The following is a 22,271-nucleotide window of genomic DNA, read 5'->3' as shown; positions in this document are numbered from 1 at the left end:
CGAGTTGAAAGGGAAGGACGTGGGAAGACTGGTGGCTGGCATGGCTTGTAACTAGATGAGGAATGTTAACAGAATACCAACCACCAAATTCCAGACAGAACCAAAAATGTCAGAAGACTTTCACCCCGGCATTCTGTAGTCTGAGAAGCTGAAGTGCCAGGAACCTCGGCTTACTAATTAGAAGCCTAATTTATTTCTATTCCACCAAGACCTTCACTCTATGGGGAGCATGTTAGGACTCCAAGGGGATGTACATTTCTACTACAGATACCAGGTGACACTGGGATTTAGTCATTTAACATGTATGAAGCAACAAAAACACCTAGCAGAGTACATTCATAGTCTTCTGGAATATCTAACAAAGGAGCCAGGGGCAGCTACAGGGTGCTGTCCAGTTGGCTCAGCTTGTGAAGGCATATGGATGGGGCCAAGGATGTGGTTTCCATCTGCACAAGCTCAGTGTAGTCCACGCTGGGCCGTGGCAGGTCCTCTTACCTCCACCCGTACACATCAATGGAAAATATACCTAAAAAGCACACTCTCAGGGCGCCTGGGTGGCTTGTCCAACTTCGACTCAGGTCACGATCTCACAGTTTGTGAGTTCGAGCCCCACATCAGGCTCTCTGCTGTCAGCACAGAGCCCACTTTGGATCCTTCCTTCCTTGGAAGGAAGTTCTGTCCCCCTATCTCTCTGCCCCTCCCTCCCTTGCGCATGCTCGCTCTCTGTCTCTCTCTCAAGAAAAGAACAGCACGTTCTCTACTAATGGTGGAAGCAGCAACACTTCACAGCTTTAGGTACCGGCTAAATACAAATCCCTTCTGTGGGTCTAATTATAAGGATAAGTCTGAAAGTTAGAGGAGGCTGATTGCAAGCTGGAAAAAAGCATATGCTACTAGCCACTTAGTAGACAGCATTAGAATGACAGTACCTTAAAAGCTAGGAGTAATTAAGAAAACTGGGTAATAAACATGCAGCTCTACGTTACCAACGCCCTTAAAAGCCAAAATGTTATTAGAAAAGGGAAGACAAGTAATAGGGACAATCATCTTTTTTACTGCCCAAGGTCACTCTTAGTCTTGAAGAATCAAAACAGAGCAAAGGTGTACCTCAGAAGTGTACCATTCAGTATGAAGCCTGGCTACGATTCCCTGCCTTTCCTTTCCAGTGTAGCCACGCTGTTCGAACAGACCTGTCTATCTTAAAGAAGTCTGTTGTGTGAAGACAGAGAGCACAAGCCCTGTGGCTACAAGTCAGAGAAGTGCACTGGACCAGATACTAGGACAGAGGATCAAGAGGTTTTATTTAATCCTCTCAACTTGAAAGGGAGGCCCTGAATAGGAACAAGGGACACTTTCAGAACTGACCAAGAATGAGAAAAACAATGGTGAGGAGCTGCAAGAAGCCTCCAAGACCAGAATAGCAGCAGGGATAGTTGGGTCAGGGCTAAGACCCAAGGCCAGTGTCATCTGAGGAACATTTGAACAGAGCCCCCACTCTACCATGTTCTAGGCAGTGCTAATAATCCATCACTGTCATGGGCACCACATACAAATATGAGGCTGCCGCCCTCAACGAAAGCACGATGGGACACTATGTCTTGCTAGCTCAACCTATTAAAGTCTAGCACTCCCAGTTCTTCAGTGCAGAACTTCCTTCCAAAAACAATGAGCGCAGGTATGAGGTGGATAAAGCCTGAACTGGCGGCTCAGACTTGTCAGTGTCCTTTAGGAAATTTCTCACTGCCCAGAGGTGTTTGTTTTATTCTGGCAACTCTTCACTGTAATGGATCATCTGGTGTTGCTTGCCAGGTGCCTCTGGCACAGGCTGAGAAGATGATACCAAGAACATGCTGTGTGCCAGAAGCCTTCTGCAGAATGTCAGGTTTGACAGAAATGGGAGAAGGCAAGAGGCTCGGGTGGGCATGTCCAGGGAGGGCAAGAAGGGGAGGGGAGCTACCACATACCCATCCCGAGAGAGGCATTTTTATAGTATACTCAGGCAGAGAGATAGAGGATCAGCAGTCTACTCAGTGTGGCTCAATAAAGCCAACAGATCCACTGAACCCAGGCACAACTTTATAGGGATGAAGATACGAGGAGAGCTGTTCCCCAGTTTTTTTGTGGGAATGACAAAAGTGACAAATAGCAGTGATGTAGGTCATAGACTGAGCTTTAATGTCTCCCTCTCACAACACGGTAGTACTTTCAGCGGGGACTAGCACACAGCTCCCAAGGCTGGCTTTCTAGAGGGCTGAAGCAGGCATGCCCTTGGCTGCTGTGCAGCTGGAGCAGCCCCAGGCGCCCGGCCCAGTACAAACTCTGGAGCTCAAACACCTACATCTGCTGCAGCTCACCAGCTCCAGAGTTCTGGAATTGACAGTGTGGATTCGGTGAGTACCAAGTACTTCAAACACTGTTCCCTCCGCCACCCCTTGGCTCTGTGAGGCCCGAAAGAACACCCTACCTTTTCAGGGCCGGAATGGCCCATCATGGCAGGTTTGAATCCTCTCTTTTGTATCTGCTTCAGACATCTTAGACACATGAGCCATGGTAACAGTGGGGCTTGCCACGCCCAGAGGACTCTTGGAAGTCATATCCAAATTGCCACAAGTCAGCTTCCTAGCTGATGGCTCCTTTCTATGCCCAACACAGTATGGCAATTCCAAATGACTGCAATTAGAAGCAAAGACGGACAGGAGTCCACCTTCTTTCTAGACCCAGTCAGTGCTCGCCTCAATGGCTTTATCTCGTTCTTTCATGAACACGCACTTCTGCATGTACACAGAACTCTAGAAGGATCCTCCTATCCGAAGACTATGGAATTAATTTCTGAATTCATGGAACTATCCATTTCCTTAAGTGATGTTCAAACTGCAGACTGGTCTCTGCCTTCCCAGACATCTTCCCGTTGCTTGGCTTCCAGTCGCTTTCTCTCTGTAAGTAAGGACAGTATGAAAAGTGGAAGTATGCTCCATATAACCAGTGACTTTCCTTTAATCCAAATTATAAGCAAACTTCAGTCATGAGACAGGAGAATTTCCTGATCTTCTCTTACCTGACTCCAAGAGTTAATATCTTTAACTTTCCAAGTGTGTTATAAGTGGAAGCAATGTTATTAGTACTATATAATAAAAAAGAAAGATCTGGGGCTAACAGAAATAAAAAGTATGTGGAGTAAGTCAGAACCTAGCAGGACCAGACTCCAGTCTTGCTGATAATGTATTTATTTTCATTCTATTTCTCAACTGTGTTAGTGCTTCAATATAATTGCCTGTTCTTCCCACTTCACTGATCTTTAAAAATATTTCAATAGGGATGAAGAATAGGTTTGAATATTCTTCTTCTGTCTTCTTGCTCAAATAGAAATGGTGGCCACTGGGCTCTAGCTGGATCTCCCTACTACAGTCTTACAGAAAAAAAATTTTCAGAGGCAAATCAAATTTCAGTATTTTTAGAGCATTTTCAAGAGCCTACCTTCCACAACATACAATTCCAACATGGGAAAACAACCACATATAATGGAGGGAAATAAAGAATTATTTCTAAAAACAAAACAAAACAAGAAAATCAGAAATCTGGGCAATCCATCTTCAATTTTTAACAGAGAAGCTGGGTTTCCATTTAATACTTTGACCAAGACCTGAGATAATACAGACACACATGATTTGGTGACCCGAGCACTTCATTAGGTGCCACAATACCAGTTCTAATTTCATGGCTAGTCATTTACCATAAAATATAGATGATAAGCCTAAGTGCTTCCTCTCAAGGGCTATTATTTCAAATAAAGTCTGTAAAAGATTTTGCAAGTCATGAACCAGGGGAATTACTACAGAAATCAAGGTGAGTTTAGAGTTAACACTTGCTATTTTGACATACCTTTCCAAATCAGCAGAATCCCTTACAAAATTCCTTTACTGAATATATTTGACTATACTTTAAGGGCAAAGAACTTGGTCAGGAAGCTGACTGGCATTTGGAAATGTGAGATAGAGAAATTCACTGCTATTTGGGCACCACCTTGTGGCATTATCTGAATATAACAGTAAAGTTATAACAGACAAAAAAAAAAAAAAAAGAGGGTCAGCAAATTCCAAACTGAAGGCTAATTAATTCAGTGCCTTGTGACTTGGCTTTAAGACAGGCTTCAATTGGGATTGGGATTCTCCAGGGAGACCGCACTAAGGATAACTGGCTTGTCTAAAGGATTCCAGGGTTTCTTAGGAAAGCACTGTGGTTCTGATTCTCATAAACAGGGTAAAGTTATTAGAAGGGGATCTAAAGGCAAAAGCAATGTTGGACGAAAGCAATCAAAAATTGGTTCTGGATTCCTAGAAAACTGAAGAAACCAGAAAAGTGAACTACTAGAACTCAAATTTTTCAATAAGCTCAGAAATTTAAATCAGAGTGACTATCTGGGAAGTTTAACAAAAGAAATCCAGGTGTAGTAGAAAAATAAACCACTCACCACAATTCGCAACTCTAAACTCAAAGCACTTTGGAAAAGTTGGGTTTTTTTAAACTTGTTTTTTTTTTTTTAAAGTTTAGGGCCAAAATTCATTTGGTAGTAAATATAACCTGAAAAGATAAAAGGCTGCTTATGGTCTTACATATGCCATTTAATGGAACAATCATATACTTGGTGGCAGAAATACTGTCAGTGTGTCTGATTTTGGTGTTATGAAATATATATTAAGATAACGATATTATCTTTCTAAAACTGAATACAGTTCAGAATACTGAAACATTTCCCACCCTAATGTTTTATAATAAAAGATTATGGATCTCTACTGCCAAATACATGTAAAATAATATATGAGGAAACTCTGGTGGTTAACCAGTGAAAGCTGGAAGACAGACTGAGAAGCACAAAGAAATAGTAACAATGTGAGGCATACATTTAGTAATTCAGAACCTGAATAGAGAAATACTTTTTAAAGAGGAAATGGAAGCTTGGAGGGGTTAAGTGACTTGGCTAAGGTTACATAATCAGTGAAAAACTAAAGCTGGAACTCAGGCCTTTAATTCTTAAACCAGCATACTTTCTACTGTCCTGACATATGAATATATCTACAAAGAAAAGGGGAAAATGAAAAACAAAGAAAAGAAAGGAGGGGTGCCTGGGTGGCTCCGTTGGTTAAGCATCCAACTCTAGATTTCAGCTCAGATCATGATTTCATGGTCGTGAGATGGAGCCCCACATCGGGTTTCACACTGGGTGTGGAGCTTGCTTGAGATTCTCTCTCTCCCCGCCTCTCTCCGCCCCTCCCATGCTTGCTCTCAAAAAAAAAAAAAAAAAAAAAAAAAAAAAAAAAAAGAGAGAGAGAGAGAGAGAGAGAGAGAGAGAGAGAGAAAGGAAAGCAGATAATATCTGATAGACTGCCTGCAAGGACCTCCTATATTAACCTGACAGACTGCATGAGAAGAGCTATTACCTTTACCTTTAACAATTAGAAAACAGTAAACTAAGTAAAGAGAAAGCCCAACAGCAGCCATAAGGGCAAGGAACTAAAGGCAGAATAGAAGAATTTGTATGAAATGATTAACTTAAAGTGTGCATGTAAGCTGTCCCTAAAGACCTTCATTTCCCAGTATAATAAATAAATTGCATAAATGATTTTATTAAATTCGTTGACTGAATCACCACTTACCACTCAGGGAATGGAAAGGGATAAAGATTAAAAAAGAGCCAATACAGTGTCATCTCAAAAGAAAACAAAGAAAAGGAATGTAAATTAAAACGTTCAAAATCTACTTCCACGCCTAAGAAAATAATGGAGAAAAATCATCACAAAACTCCCTACAGAGGAATAATCAACATGCAGACTTGAAGCACAAGTCTGGTCAAACTAATCTAATTGCCTTCTTTTATGGATTGACAGACCTGATAGATTAAGGTGAAATAATATAAGTGACCTCTTAATTTTAGCAAGGTTTTAGATTTTAGGCTTACCAACTATTTATATAATCATTAATATACCAGGAAAGATAGTCTGGACCACATAAGTGTTTAAGGGGAGCATTTAACTCTGGAGAGTAGAATGTTCATCAATGTATTAAGTGTCAACACAAAGAACTATGTGTTCTTTATTTAGCAATAGTTGGTAAACTGGTCAGTTAATCCTAGGGTTAATTAACATTTTCATCTGATACTGGCCTGTGATATAAGAATATTAAACAGCAAGTGACAGCAAAAATACGGGTAAATACTGCATCTCAGAGAAAAAGATCACATTAAGATGAAAAGAGAAATGTGATTGGAAATGAAGGGAATTTCACATTAGGAAAGAAAAGACACCAAGAAAATGCCACACGACCTAGATTATGAGTCAGCAATGCAGCAGAGCCATTGAAGGCAGAATAATGGAGTGCCTAAAAAGAATTTCAAAAGGTAGCAGTTGTAATTAAATTTTTTTATTACAGTTGACTAAGTATTCTATAGGGATGATTTTACTTTTAAGTTCTCAGTGATTTTAATTAAGCAAACTAGGGGATCAAATGATTGTTTACTTACTCTGCCTTTCAGGCCTGTGACCCAAAAGATGCCTTTTAGAACCAGTCAATTAAGCACCTACCCCCAAGAGTAAATGGAAATAAGAAACAGAATTATAGCAAGCTTTGAAAATGAGAGAGTAGCTTATTCTGAGATGTAATGATATCTTCTATCTCCAATTTTAGGTGGGAATCAAGTGTTGATAAGTGAAACATGGGGAAATTTTACATATACTCCTGAATCTGGTCTTTAAAATGTAGTTTTATTATTTCATGTGAATCACTGGTTTAAAACATGATTAAGTCAAATACAAAGGATGGAGGATGATCTATGCTTTGATTTCCCACTCTTAGTGCAGCTCTGATCTGTTATGCACTCTGTCAGACTGACAAACCTCTTCTCCATGTTCTAAGACTATGAACTTTTAAAAAGCTCTTATCCTCCAGATACACACATGATTTGCTTAAAATGATTTCGGTTCTTCTTTTTTCTTGATTCTTCCCAGAGTAGCTTTGTTTTCTGAATCTAATTTTTAATTAAGGACTAAGACACAGACTTCTCATTAGAAGGGTAAGAAGACCAAAGTAGGGTGAGGAAACTTAGCAGGAAGTATTTAAACCTCAAAATCACAAATCTCAAATTCATTAATTACAAGGTTTTCATAGGAAGTGTTCAACTCTGGGCTTTATACAGAAAAACATAAAGGATTTGAAAGAGTTCAGAGTAGAATCATGAAATAAGATTTATGAAGAAAAAGTGACCAATGTGTCACTCATGTATCCAGTCAATGCACATTGAGTATTTTTTTATGAACCAGACACTATGCCAGACAGGAGAACTCTTCAAGTGGGTGGGTAGAGGAATCCTAGCTATTCTATAGTACTGCTTATGAGAGTACCTATATCAGGATGGTACACAGATTTCAATTTCCATGCTAAATTCTGATCAATTGGCAATGGTCAAGTCAAAAGTCACAAAAAAGAGTGCCGTAACTGATTAGCACTGTTTGTCATGGATAATGGATGGGGAGCAACAGTACAAATTACATAGGTGTCATTACTGTCTCATTATAATGAATATTAATTTTCTAAGAGTCACATAAATAATAGTACCCTGAATTTGTAAAGCACCTTTCTAAACATTTTTACACGTTACCTTAGGTTATGCTCAAAAAATTCTCCAGGGTAAATTAGGCATTAGTTTTGCTTTGTTGGAAACTGGCGCACAGAAAGGTGTAAGAGACATGCCCATGGCAACACAGCTAATGTTAATGGCAAAAACCCTATTACAGCCCAAATTCCCTTATTCCTAAATAATCTGCCTTTGATCTTTAAAAATTAGAACAGAATGGTGTCCACATATATTCCCTATTTCTAACAAGGAAAAGAGAAGAGGAAGCTGGCTTAAACTGTTGTACAGATATAAGTTAGACCTAAGGAAGAATTTTTTTGACAGTGAAAGCTGCTAACTATTGGAACAAATAACTAAGAAACGAGTGCTGATGAAAATGTGGAGAAACAGGAACCCTCGGGCACTGCTGGTGGGAATGCAAGCTGGTGCAGTCACTAAGCAAAACAGTGTGGAGGTTTCTCAAAACATAAAAAACAGAACTACCATATGATCCAGTAATCGCATAACTGGGTATTTATCCAAAGAATACAAAAATACTAATTTGAAAGGACACATGTGCCCCATGTTTATCATAGCATTATTTACAATAGCCAAATTATGGAAGCAGCCCAAATGCCCACTGATAGATGAACAGATAAAGAAGAGGTGATACATACATACACACACACACACACACACACTGGAGTATTATACAGACATTAAAAAAGAATGAAATCTTGCCATTTGCCATTTGCAACAACATGGATAGAGCTAGGGAGTGTAATGCTAAGCAATATGATTATGAAATGCTAAGCATAAAAAAATACGATTTTTCACTCATGTGGAATTTAAGAAACAAATGAACAAAGGAAAAAACCAAGACAAACCAAAAAACTCCTAACTATAGAGAACTACAGAGAACAAACTGATGGTTACTGGAGGGGAGGTGGGCGGGAGGGATGTGAAATAGGTGATGCAGGTTAAGAGTACACATATCTTGATGAGCACTGAGTAATGTATAGAATTGCTGAATGACTATATCGTACACCTGAAACTAATTTAACACTGTATATTAACTATACGGGAATTTTTTAAAAGTCTTCCAAATTGAAGTGAGAAGAGAAACAACTGCTGAAAAAATTATTTTCTTCTTTACTCAAGGTAGATATCCTCACTAGACTAAGTCTTAAGTAGAGGAACAAAATTTTGCTGTCTTTCTAATTCTCCCAAGTAGGAGCATAATGCATAATTTATACAGGGCAGGTGCTTAGTGAATGTCAAATGTTGTTTTTGGAGTGTTACAGAAAAGTTAAAATAAAAAAAGTAATGACAAAAAATGTGCACTGAGATCTGTGCTAGACTCATAATATTACTACTATTACTAAAAACAGCAGCAGCTAACATATATCACATACTTATTACAGACCTATAGAAACAGGACAGAGTGCATTTCTATAGGTTCTGAAGATGACTAAGCATCTTCTATGGATTATCTCACTTCATGTCCATTTTATGGATGAGGAAACAGAGGCCTCCAGAGAATAAGTAATCTGCTCAAGGTCACACAGCCAGTAAATTGTAGAGCTTATGGGTAGACGTAGGCAGTCTGATTCCAGAATCTATTATGTTATCCACCAAGCTGTACTGATCCCTCCCCCCTCCAGTGGAAAAAGGTCTGGAGCAAAAATATCTGTTCTGTTGAATACCTAAACAGTACTTTTCATTTCCAGAGAGAAAAAGTCTTTAAGTGAGAAGTCTTGGGCTCCATGCAGGCAGGTACAAGAATATCTGCTTAATGCATAAAGAAGTCAGAAAGAGATATATCAGGAATTTTCCATATGCGTTTACTCAGATATGAAGAATGGGAGAGCTCTGAAGCATAATAAAGGAAGAATCTTCTATAATCTGTACAGCCTCAGCACCAATGGATGAGAGGAACTTATCACAGTGAGTCTCTATTCACAAATAAAGGCCTTCTTTCAAAAAGTTAAGTAACAGGGTACTCAGCCAATAGTCTCATTTTTAACTGCATCACTGAAATGCCCTCTGTATAAGGGGACATTTAAAACAAACACTTCAAATGAAGCTACATGCTAATGTGCTTACAGAAAAACAGAGGGGAATACTCAAGATGACATCTGTGCAAGACTATTGCTGCAGTACCTGTGGAAATACAGGTAATATTACATGCGTAGGGTAGGGAAACATAACACACTGCAAAAAGAGCCACATCTTCCCTTATAGATACCACAGTTATTACCCTCTTGCGATTTTCTGAGATAATTGTGGTTATCACAGAGAAAACACTTTCCTCAGAGATAACCATTAATAAAGGGTTAAGGACATTGCACATTCTGCTTTACTCTAGTTCTGTTATTGCCGTGTATAAAAACTATCTATAGTCCGTAAAAGGCCCTTGAGTGAACATGCATTGGAAAAATCAAAACTGCCTCATTATAATCATTAAGGTTTCAAAAAATTAGTTGGGTTCAACTCTGAAACTCTAGCACCTGCCATGACACACTCTGTCACTGGTTATCTGGCCAGTGCAGCTGAGAGTCCGCAAGCCGCCTGCTATCACCAAAGCAGAGTGGACAGGAAGTATTAATGGCCTTGTTAGACCGGCAATAAACAAGGAGTTTGAAACTTCAATTCGTTTAATGGAAAAATGAAGTTACTTTTTGGTAAGTGGAATTTTCAGAATAAATTGCCTTCACAGATCCCACAGATCGTGGGCTAAGGCAATGAGACTGTTTAAAGCCTGGAAGGTTGATAAAAAGTACTTAAGTGTAAAGCCAGAATCCCAGGCCTTTACATTTAAGTCAACAGCCTGTAAGGAGGGAAGAGAGAAATTTTAACCTCAACTCCAAACTACAGGGAAAGAAAAACCCTGCTGTGGATCAGTGGAAATATTTTCTAAGAACTCGTAGGTACTGCAAAATAATCAGAAGATAGGTTAATCCATATGTACTATAAGGGAGCCACTCAGAGCTGCCTTTAAAGGAAAAAATACCTCCTACAGTTATCATCATCCGTGTCAGTCGATGGCTTTTCCTTAATTTGTCTTCTACCTACAATCTAAACCATTAGATAATATCATGGCAATCAAGGTCCAATAAAACCACAGCAAATGTTTTCTGTCTGAAAGACTACTATGTCTTTACAGGAAAAGTTTGCTCAGAGTTTGGAGCAACAACTAGAGCGAAAGCCATGAATGATGAGCTGAGAAGACCGAACCTATCTCTTAGAAAACCACAGTAGAAACATGGATTAGGATGCCTGGTGTATGGAACAGGAAGAGAAATCCTGAAATGTCTCCACCCTAAATATAAGGCATGAAAACAATTTTAATACACTTGGGAGGCTTCCAGGAAATGGAAATGACAAAAGGGAAAGGGCTCCATTCCTTTTTTTTTTTTTTTTTTTTTACCACATGTCTTATAGTGAGCTCTAGAGAACTAGAGAAGAACACCATCACTTCAACTCACCTCGGGCCTCCTGCAGTTTCTTGAGCTCTGCTTCCCTTTCTGTTTTGCTCTGTTTACTTCGAACCCCAAGGGCACTGATGACTAACCTTCTGGCTAGGGCTGCTGAAGTCTCAGGACGCTCCTTTGCTGGCTGGAGGAACTCTGAATGGGAGAAACAGAGGGGGCAGGAGGAAGTAAGGAAGAGAAGGCACTCTAGTGCCAAGTGATTTAACTCCATAATTAACATATAAAATAGACTAACAAGGGCTGCATCAGCAGTAATTAATATGGGCCAATAGATGATCATCAGAGGAAACTAAAATGGCAAAGCACAAACAATCCTGGCTTCATTGTCTGTATTAATACAATTTCTACAGTGACTCAAACAGCTCAATAGTGAGGTAAACCAGATAAGGATGTCAACAACAACAAAAAAACGGTTGCTGCGTTGCTTGGCCAGATCTCCCACTCTCTCCAACTGGCTACTCAAATGCCATATTTCCAACATAACCTTTTCTATTTTCTCTTTAAGAACATACTACCTTAAACACTAAAAAATAAAAGTGATAGGTCTTTAGAATTCTAGATGAGGAGTAAGTGCTGGAGAAAATAATAATACACTACCAACAAGAAAAGCCCCTGAGATTATAGGCTCACCGGCATAAGCTCTAGCTTTGGCCTTGGCTGCTCTTGTGGCCTGTGACAATGGCCTGATTTTCACCATGGTATGTTTACTACCCAGAGCATCACGAGCTGCAAAGAAGAATACATGTAAGGAAGTAGACGACGTGAAGAAGAGTGATACAAAGGAAAATTTAAGGCTAGTTCTCAGAAAGTTATTTCCTAGATGTCTAAATGTTATGCCTTTTTTTCCCCCCCACGGCAAGCTTTAGAAAATCCATTAACAAGTCGGCAAGTGATTATTTTAGATCAGGGATCAGCAAACTATGGTTTTGCGACCAAATCCAGCCAACCACCTATTTTTGTAACATTTTACTGAAACAGAGCCATTCCTATTCATTTGAATACTGTTTAGGGATGCTTTCTTATTACAACAGAATTAAGTAGTGACAGAGACCTTACACCCTAAATATTTACTATGTGGTCCTTTAGAGAGTAAGTCTGCAGATCCCTATTCTAAGTGGTTCGGACAGGATCCAACATCTCTCATTTCTCTGAATGCTTCTGCATCACATCAATCATGAGGCTAATGATGTAATTCAAAAGGCCCCCTCATATATTCAGAAAGTAGGTATTATGTAGTGAGAGTTATTACTTCCAGGGAGAGATTTCTCACTGGAAAGGTTAAAGGGCTATTTCGAATTCATTTGTCTGAGGGAAAAACATCACAAAAATTTTAAGATTCAGTCACACTGGTTTCTTAAATTTCTACTTACAGTCTGCTTATGTACTATCCGAACTGACCATTATACAGCATGTAACCTTGGAAGGAGTTGGCTCTCATTCCAAACACCACTGGATTAAGGTGAAAAGGAAGAGAGGGAGCACATGGGTACCAAAGCACTATGCCTCAAAAACCTGTTTCTGCCATTCACCTATAACCGGCTGAATAAAATGCCAGTTGGCTACAATACAAGGGAAATAAGAACAAGTAGCAGGAGAAAAGGGACAATGAGAAAAGACTACCACAATCCACTGGACGAATACCTGTAATTGGACTGGAGAATACTCCTAGGGCGTGTGTATCATCCACCCATTTAATATCAAATCCTTTCTTTCTGCAACAAAAGAACACAATTTTATTTCTTAAAATAAAATTTACTTTTATGAAACAGCTTTCAAATAGAGTCTCATAAAGCACTTCATGATGAGATAAACACTCAACGAGCACAGGTGGAATGGGGATAATGACACAAAAAACAGCTTGGAGGACAGAAGAAGCCACTGAATTTTAAAAGCAATAATACCATCATAAAGAACTACCTGGGAGTATTTTATGTTCCCAGCCATTTTATAGACATCAACTAATTAATCCTCACATGTCCCTTGGGGAGGTAAAGTATTTATCGCACTATTTACAAGAGATGTTCTTGTGGGCACAGAACAAGAAGAGGTGAAAAGAGAAAGTAGAGGAGGGGTAGAAGAATACTGGAAGAGGAGGGAGGCAGGGAAGGTCACCTGGATTTAATGCAAATGTAGACTCACGGAGAGACAGAGAGGGAGAGGGAAACAGGTCATTCAAAGCAAGAAACAAACAAAAAACCCCAAAGACAAAAAAAAGTAAGTAATAGAGAAAAAAAGACAACTCTAATCAGAGAGGCTGACTAATCTTTCTAGTTGTAAAAGAAAGTACGAAGGGGAAAAAAGGAAAGAATTGTGGCAAAGTCAGAAAAATTCAGGATAAAAGAAATCAAGCTCAGAGAAACGTCAGACAGGATTAGACAGAATCAAAAGAAAGACCACGAAGTACTAAAAAACACCTTTATTTTGGAGCAGAGCTATTAGTGCGCATAATGACTATCAAAATGATGACATTATTTTTCTCAGCTAGGAACTTAAAATGGTTCATAGGTTCAACGGTTCTACAGAAAGGGTACAGGGTTAAGGGTCAGATGCATAAAGACTCAGGGTTCTGCCATGTTGAGACCTTGGGCAGATTTAACTTCTCTTGAAGCTAGGTCTGCTCATCTGTAGAATGGGCATAGTACCTTCCAGTTATTGTAAAAATGGAAATGAGATCATCTATGACAAGACAAAGAGCACGGTGTTGAGCACTTACGGGCATTTAATAAATGAATGTTGCTCATTATTTTTTATGACTAATAGCAATATTCATCAGGAATATTATTAATATTGATAAAGATAGTGACTAAAATACAAAGTTGATTCAGGTATTTGACTCTCAAGACGTTATTATAGGCTTTTGTACCATGACCTTGACTTTATTTTTATAAAGCACTATAAAGAAAGGAAAAAGACAACAGCTAAAATATCTTCCTTCAGATGAGAAAAAAAATTCCTTTGAGGAAAAAAGGAATGAAGGAGGCTTCAAGGTTAGTTAGAGAATTTCCCAAATGTAAGGGTAAGTTTGACCATGGCATAAAATGACCACAGGGGTTGGAGACTAAAAAAGTTCAATAGCAGAAGAGTCTATATAATAATAGTTTACAAAAAGGTTAGAAAAAGACCTTAGATGGGTTCTGGAGAGCCTTTTAGACTGGAATTTTATAATCCTTTAAAATGCTTCTCCTCTTTTGGGACTGTTTTTAGGTTTGAGAGAAAAATGGACTTGCAGGTAAGATTAGGAAGAAATATAGCAAAGGGAAATTAATAATGCATAAGAATTAACTAGCCTTCAGGAAATTCTAGACATCAACAAAACTAATCCTTGGTTTTAAAAATCATCATTACTAATAACAATCTAAGGTAGTTCTAATTTGGGATTTAATCTCACTGACTGCTTTTTAAAATCTATTAGGCACTTTATGTGCAACAGGCCCTGATACAGGGTCTTAATATAATGTTAATGAATTAGACTGAGCAAACCTATAAATTTAGCGTACGGTGTATAAGAAGATTAAATGTCCTCCATGATCCAGTCACCCCCTTATTTCTTTTAGTTATAGAACTGATACCCGCCCCCCCATTCAAATTTAGGTGAGGTACATGGCTGCTAGCTAGTTCTATCTGTTCTAGAACTTTGTAAAAAAAAAAAAATAGGGTTCTTGTTTTTGTACATAGAATTTCACTGAATACAATCATGCTCATTTGTATTGTCTGTGGCTGCTTTTGTGCAATGATGGCAGAGTTGCCTAAAATATTTCCTATCTGACCCTTTAAGAAAAAGTGGGGAGCTAAACCCTAACTGATACAGAATCTTAAAAATTCAACATACATATGAATTGAGTATTTTTTCAGAGAGAAAGAGAGCATGAGCACGCATGAGTAGGAGAGGGGCAGAGGGAGGAGAGAGAATCTTAAGCAGGCTCCATACCCAGTGTGGTACCAGACATGGGACTCGATCTCACAACTACAAGATTATGACCTGAGCCGAGATCAAGAGTCGGACACTTAATGGACTGAGCCACCCAGGCGCCCCAAATTTTAAATTTAAATTAATTTTAAATTAAATTAAAAATGAACTAAGTCCGTTGTCCGATGCTACAAATTTAAAAATTGTAGCATCGGACAACGGACTTAGTTCATTTTTAATTCTCAGGATTAGAATGTTAAAGTATAATCCTTGTTGGTATTGACTTCTTCAAGATCCTAAAGATCTTTTTCTTAATAACTTTCTTTCTGGATTGTTTCTTTACCCCTGAAACTTATTTTCTTCTTATAAGCTAAAGATACAGAGGTACACTTCTGATTCTTTTACCTTGTCCTATATATGTATAAACTATATACATAACTAGAGTTAGTGCAACTGTTTTCAAACCCACTTATATCAGTTTTTATTTATATTTTCACTACATAATTTAATACAATTTAAACAACGAAATATGAGTGTCAAAAAGAAGAATTGTTGTGTCTATAAAAACTTAACTGAATGCTTTGGAAGACTAGAGAATGGTGAAGTCACTAAAAAAATCCAAGAACAATGACCAATTATGCTTGGGCAAACAGCTATAAAAGACAAACATTTTAACCTATAAGGAATATGCACTCAGATGACTCTAAAGGTACATTAAAGTTCTTGTTCTACTTCAGTTGATATGTTATGAGATAACATTTAGGAACTCTTTTATCAATAGACCAATAACCTAAAAGAAATAAAAGGCTTTGGCACCACATCAAAGACTGGCAAGTGTTTATATGTGTTGTTAAAATAAACTAGTTGAGACATATAACAATCATTTCTTACCATTCTCCACTTGACTATTTCTATCTCAGTGGTCAGAATAACCTCAAATCAATAATTTAATTTATAGTGCTGCTGAATTGTTAGGGCCCTTGGTGCTTAGAAGAAGAAAATGCATATCCTTTCAGGAGAAATCCTCTTCTTCTACTGTAGACTCCAATTCCCATAAATAAAATTCCAAGGAAAAGAGTTGGCTCACAGTAAGAAAAGTAACTAAGCCTCCAAAAAAGCCAAGGCACTATAAGTAAGAATTTGCAGAAGCAGAACTAAAAAGACGTCAGGTAAAGGAATTACCAGACACAGACCACAGAAGGTTTATGTTTAATATACTTGAAGAAATTTTTTTAAATCTTGAAAATATTTTAGAATAAAAGAAACTAAAAAATGACCATGCAGATTTTAAAGAGAAATGGATAATTTTGAAAAAAAGAAAAACATAAAATGAAATTTAAACATTCAATGGACAGAATTAACAGAAAATTAAACACAGCTAAAGAAAAAATTAGTGAACTGGAAATAAGAGCTAAAGAAACTACTTAGAATATAACAGAGACAAACATGGAAAACATAAAGGAGGTAACATGAGGATTAAATGAGAAGGTCGAATATATATTTTCATGGCATCTTAGAGAAAGTAAAAGAGAGACTGGCACAGAGGCCATTATCTCTATCTGAAGAGATAATGTGGGTGTTCTCCAAAACCAATGAAAAATACTTACTGATTTAAGAAGCTCAAATAATCTCAAGAATTAAAAACAAAAGAAACAAAAGAACAAAAAAACCAACCCAACCAAACAAAAAAGCAAAGCCCCATCACACTACAACGCACAATACCAAAGACAAAGAGAAATCCCTAAGAGCATCCAAAGAGAAAAGACAGATTACATTCAGAAGCAACAGTTGTGGACTTTTAGCTGGCTTCTTATTCTCCACAGAGAAAGACGGGAAACAGTAGAATAAATCTACATGTTTCTGAGAGAAAAATGACTGTCAACCTAGAATTCTACACCTAGCAAAAATGTCTGAAAAATGAAGTTGAAACAATGCCATTAAAGGACAACAAAAAATCCAACTGAGTTTGTTAACAGCAATTTGTTACTAAATTAAATACTAAGGAAATATGTTCCATGCAGGAAGAAAAATATTTCAGATGGAAGATATACGAGATGCAAGACGTATAGATAAAGAACACAGAACGTGGATAAATCTGAATGCTAAATATATAAAATACTAACATCAAATGGAGTTTAAAAATAAAATTAAGAGAATAGTCACAATAGCATATTAGTTGGGGGTGGCAAAAAGGGAGGAAATAGAATTGGGAAATGGAGTTAAAAGCTCTTATCATGTTTGGAAAGAGTGTAAAAATATTAACTTTAGCCACTGATAAGTTAAGCATGCATTTTGTAATTTCTAAAGTAACCACCAAAGAATAGAAACAAAGTATCATTTCCAAACAAAACAGAATGAGAAAAAAATACCTCATCAATCCAAAAGAAGGCAAGAAAGAAGAAAAAAAGATGAAACAAGTAAACACAAAAAAAGATGGCAGGCATACATCCAAATATATCAATAGTTATAATAAATATAAATGGACTAAATGCACCATGAAGACATTCAGAAGTCATCACTGAGGACATTCTTAAATGCTAACATGGGGTCTAGAACGACTTTGGCATTTTTAAAGAACTCAGAAGACTGGCTTGATACAGAAGATTTCTAACCAACTTGGTAAAGACAATAAACAAAACTGATGCTAAAGTAAACAACAAGTAATGCAAACTAAAGAGATGATTTTTCAGAAGACATTTTAAGAAAACTTCATCCCACCTTCCCAAACATGCCCAACCATTTGCATGTACTTACTGATAACTGCAGAAAACCCGCAGGAGGTCTTCAGTACGAAATTCTTGGGGGAAGTCATAAATTTCTATGACATGTGGAAATTCACAATCACTGAGGTCAATATCAGAAACTTCATGGTTGTAATAATCAAATCTAGGTTCCTGGATGCTTTCTCTATTCTTCATATTCCCTGATAACTAGGGAAGAAGCAGCATATAAGTAGCTGTTCCATCAAGCTAGAACATTATAAAATATACTATCATATATAAATACTCCTCCTTGTCTCCATATTCCAATTCTTTAACCTTTAGCACTGTCTCTGCACTAATGCTGTTCACGAATACAATAATGGCCAGGGGTCTATCATCCAGTTTATATTAACGTGTGGAATATTTTAAAAGATGCTGAAATTCCAACAAAGATAGGCAATACATGAAGCTTCACTTGCATCTATCAACCAGAGTGTGAGAAAATGTAGAATGATTAATGTGGTGAGTTACAAATGGTACATCTTGGAAAACGAATTTCAGAAAATAGCTGAAGAGATGAATTAATAACACTTGTTTTATCTGGGCTTATTGATCAGGCTCATCTCATAGTTTCTTTTATGAAAGTGAACAAAACAGAAATTTAAAAAAATGAAAACAGTTTGCTAGTCCACCTTTTGCTGAATGTAGCCTACAAAGGAAATTTGTTAAGACAAATGTTAAGTGGTAGAATTATAGGGTCTCTAGCACGATGGCTACCTACAGGAATTCCCACATAGCAGATTAGTACAAAAATTGAACAGTAATGGAAAATACTTAAAATTCTACTATCCCATAAGAAAACCGAAGGCTATTATCTACTGCACACCAGAGGCAGAAGGGAAGGGGGGAAAATGTAAAGTGACAGCAAAGCTGTAACAGTCATTTTGTCATTCACCTGTTACAAAACCTAGTTGCTAGTACTGACCACCCAAAGCCTTCAGACCTGAGGGTGTCTTCTCTCTGTTAATCAAAAGTCCAACTAGATCCCTTCAAAGCCTTTCCTTCATTTATACTGTGCCTCACTGCCCATCAAATGAGGAAATGAGAACTTGCAATGCCAAGGACAGCTCTCCTTTCCTTGCAGAAATGAAAAAAGACTCAAGAATTTTATTTGGGAGGGAGGAGAGACGGAAGGTGACTTAGGTAAAATCAACAAAAATATTGATTGTTGTGCCTCTAGTTCCTTTTCTCCATGAAGCTTTAGTTTCATCTAAAAAAACAAAACAAAACAAAAAACAAAAAAACCAAAAAACTAGGAATAACAGCAGCACCTATACCTCACAGATAGGTGTGTGGATCAAATGAGATGATTTGTAAGTGCTCAGCACACTAAGCATAATACTTATATGATACCTAAGTATTCAATGAATTCAACCTACTTATGCAAATTTTAACTAAGTGCTGAATCTATTACACGATAAGCACCATGTTATTTCCACTCTGTTTAGGATACAGGAAGCAAGAAGAGAACATTCCTTCCACCATAACAATGAGAAAAGATTAAGTGATTTATAAAATCATAACTATTCTTGAATTCACCAGACAGCTGAGTATGCAAGACAACCAAAAATACCCAGAAAGCCACAGAGTAACAAGTTCCTCCAAAGAAAAACAGGACACAGAAACCATTTTTGCCTCTGGCAAGGCATGGAAAGAAGTGGGCACCAAGAAATCAGCTGAACTTAAAAATCTTAAAAGCCTAAAGTGGGCTGGTCTATCATTTTAAAATAACTCAGAGCCCCAGACACCAGGAAGGTCTGCAAACATTTCCAAGTGCATCCTTATGCCAGTGCCACACTGTCTTGATTACTGTAGTTTTATAATAGTCTTTGAAATCAGAAAGTTTGAGTGTTCCTATTTTGTCCTTCCTTTTCAAAATCATTTTGGCTATTCTGGGTCCCTTGGTTTCCATATAAATTTGAAGATCAGCTTGTCAATTTCTGCCAAAAGAAAGAAAAAAAAGAAAAGGACAGCTGGGATTTGTTGAATATGTAGGTCAATTTGAGAAGTACCTCAACAATATTAAGAAAAGATGAATATGGGATACTTTCCATTTATTCAGACCTTCCAACAGTGTTTTGTAGTTTTTGGAATACATGTTTTATATACTTCTTTTGTTAAATTTATTCTTAAATAGTATTTAAATGCAATTAAAAATGGAATTTTCTTAGTTTCATTTTTGGATTTCTGGCATTGACTTTTTGAGTTACTTAGCAAAAAACAAAACCACTGCATGGCTGTGCATTTATAAACTGGGGCTATATAATGCGTTGTGAGAGGTAAATAATGCATGACTACAAAACACCTAGGAATTATAAATTCTAAGAAATGATTACAAAGAGGAAGGAAAAGAGGCAAGATGGTCTAGCAGGAACATCTGATTATGGTCCTTTGCTCTAACCTAGTCAGCAAAATTGAACTATATACTTATATCCCATTTCTGAGGTAACTATTAACTGTTTTGGCTTCTGGGACTGGTTAAATGCAAAGTGTTAGTAATAGCAAAACATACGATTCTTATTCTGTATTTTGTAATAATAGATCTAAAGCCTACAAGTTATATACTCCCGACTAGTTTTTCCTATCAGACACCACTGTTATCAGGGATTCCTGACTTTGCCAAAGAGGAGGAAGACTTAATTTCATTTCCCCATGGTACTGACACTGGTGAGATCTACTGGTAACACATATTTTGAGGGGGTATGGTGGTCGGTAGGAGGCCATAATGTTAACAGCACTTTCTTTCTTGAGTATCTCAGCAAAACAGGATAGGGAGACTTGACAGAGTACGAGAAAGAGGAATATGTTTCAATGAAGGGAAGGAAACGTCTAAGGGAGAACAATATGGAATGAAATGAGGATCAGAGGAAGACTGTGAAGGGAAGTGAGGGGATTAGACAAGGCGATATAGACAGCTTTAAGGAAAGGCTCTAAAATTTCATGCATGAATTATGTAGATACATCCGCAGAAGACCCACACTGTCCAACACAGTAGCTGCCAGCCACACGTAGCCACTGAGTGCTTGAAAACTATGGCTACTCCAAATTGGATGGGTTTTATGTATAAAATACATACCAAATTTCAAAGACTTAATACAAAAAAAGTAAAATATCCCATTAACAATTTTTTTTTTAAATTTTTTTTTTCAACGTTTTTTATTTATTTTTGGGACAGAGAGAGACAGAGCATGAACGGGGGAGGGGCAGAGAAAGAGGGAGACACAGAATCGGAAACAGGCTCCAGGCTCCCAGCCATCAGCCCAGAGCCTGACGCGGGGCTCGAACTCACGGACCGCGAGATCGTGACCTGGCTGAAGTCGGACGCTTAACCAACTGCGCCACCCAGGCGCCCCAATAATTTCTTATATTGATGACGTGTTGACATGATATTCCTGATTAAAAATACATTATTAATTTCAACTCTTTCTTTTTACTTTTCTACATGTGACTACTAGAAAATTTTTAATTATTGTAAGGTTCATATTTATAGCTTACGTCATATTTCTATTATAGACAAGTGAAACATTTACTCTAAGAGTCACGTGTACTGAAGCAATACCAACTATACTGTCAATGTGAAGCCTTCATATTGTAAAACCTGCATATATTTTTTTTTCTTTTTGATGGCTATGTAAACTTTGACAGAGCAACAATAGAGAGAAGAGGTTTTGAATTTGATTCATTCTGATCTATTAGACCAACGGAAAGTTTGCAAACAGCTCAGAGCAAACAATTTTGAGTTATGAATCACAAACATTTTAGGATTTTTACCAGTGGTCTGTCTTGTTTGTTTATAAAGCATAACATAGATCTGAGTTATTCCTTCATATGCATAACCAGCTTCCACAAAACCATTCAGCTAAATTAAAATTATCTTCCTCAAAGTGAGGGTTTTAAGACTCTTATTGCCTAGCAGTCCGGTCTTGAAAACAGGTCTATAAAACAGTACCTGACCGGCTATGACTTAGTTGCCCTGGTATCTATCTGTAGAGAAAAAGGGTGAGGAGAGTAGAAGGTCAATTAGGCATGGATCATTGAGCTTTTTGTTTTTTGTTGTTTTTTGTTTGATCCTTGGTTCTTCAATATACAAAAAGAAAAACAAAAAGTTCTAAAGTCACAAGCCAACTACTTGTGACAAAAAATAAAAATATGCTACGCTATTTTGGAATAAATTCATATTTATATCTCTGTCAGATGAGCATGTCAGACAGGCTATTATCATCCTGATTACAAAGAGGGAGGACTGCATCACAGAGAGACTAAAGGATATCCCTAAGATTACAAATCAAATTACTGACAGAGTTTGAGTCATAACTCACGTCTCCTGACTGGTAGCATAGTATTCCTTCCATAACACGGTGAAAAGGTCTTACAGTGAACACAATCAGAAACAGTGCTGTATTCGTGTTCAGGACAATGAATTCTGTCTGATTAAGCATCTGTGGATATAAGCTATTCTAAGAAGAAGGAAGGGAAGGGTGAAAGGGAAAAGGAAGGAGTGAGGA

At 37.6% G+C, this 22,271-nt stretch overlaps 1 protein-coding gene across 4 annotated transcripts in view; it reads right to left on the bottom strand.

Annotated features, from left to right (window-relative positions):
- Nucleotides 1-2,152: 2,152 nt before the first annotated feature.
- The window catches only part of R3HCC1L (R3H domain and coiled-coil containing 1 like), a 94,903-nt gene continuing 74,784 nt past the window's right edge, over nt 2,153-22,271 (bottom strand). For all 4 annotated transcript variants that reach the window (XM_043597196.1, XM_043597195.1, XM_043597197.1 and 1 more), the window contains exons 3-7: nt 17,759-17,934; nt 12,739-12,809; nt 11,728-11,823; nt 11,092-11,232; nt 2,153-2,934 (exon numbers count right to left, since the gene is read on the bottom strand). In XM_043597196.1, the coding sequence (XP_043453131.1) occupies nt 2,867-2,934; nt 11,092-11,232; nt 11,728-11,823; nt 12,739-12,809; nt 17,759-17,934 (552 nt within the window). In that variant the 3' untranslated portion in view covers nt 2,153-2,866. The remainder of the gene's footprint in view (nt 2,935-11,091; nt 11,233-11,727; nt 11,824-12,738; nt 12,810-17,758; nt 17,935-22,271) is intronic.

This window comes from Prionailurus bengalensis, chromosome D2, assembly GCF_016509475.1.
Source record: "Prionailurus bengalensis isolate Pbe53 chromosome D2, Fcat_Pben_1.1_paternal_pri, whole genome shotgun sequence".
NCBI classification, from domain to species: Eukaryota; Metazoa; Chordata; class Mammalia; order Carnivora; family Felidae; genus Prionailurus; species Prionailurus bengalensis.
Note: the sequence above shows the minus strand (reverse complement) of the source record. Positions and strands in the feature narration are given on the sequence as shown.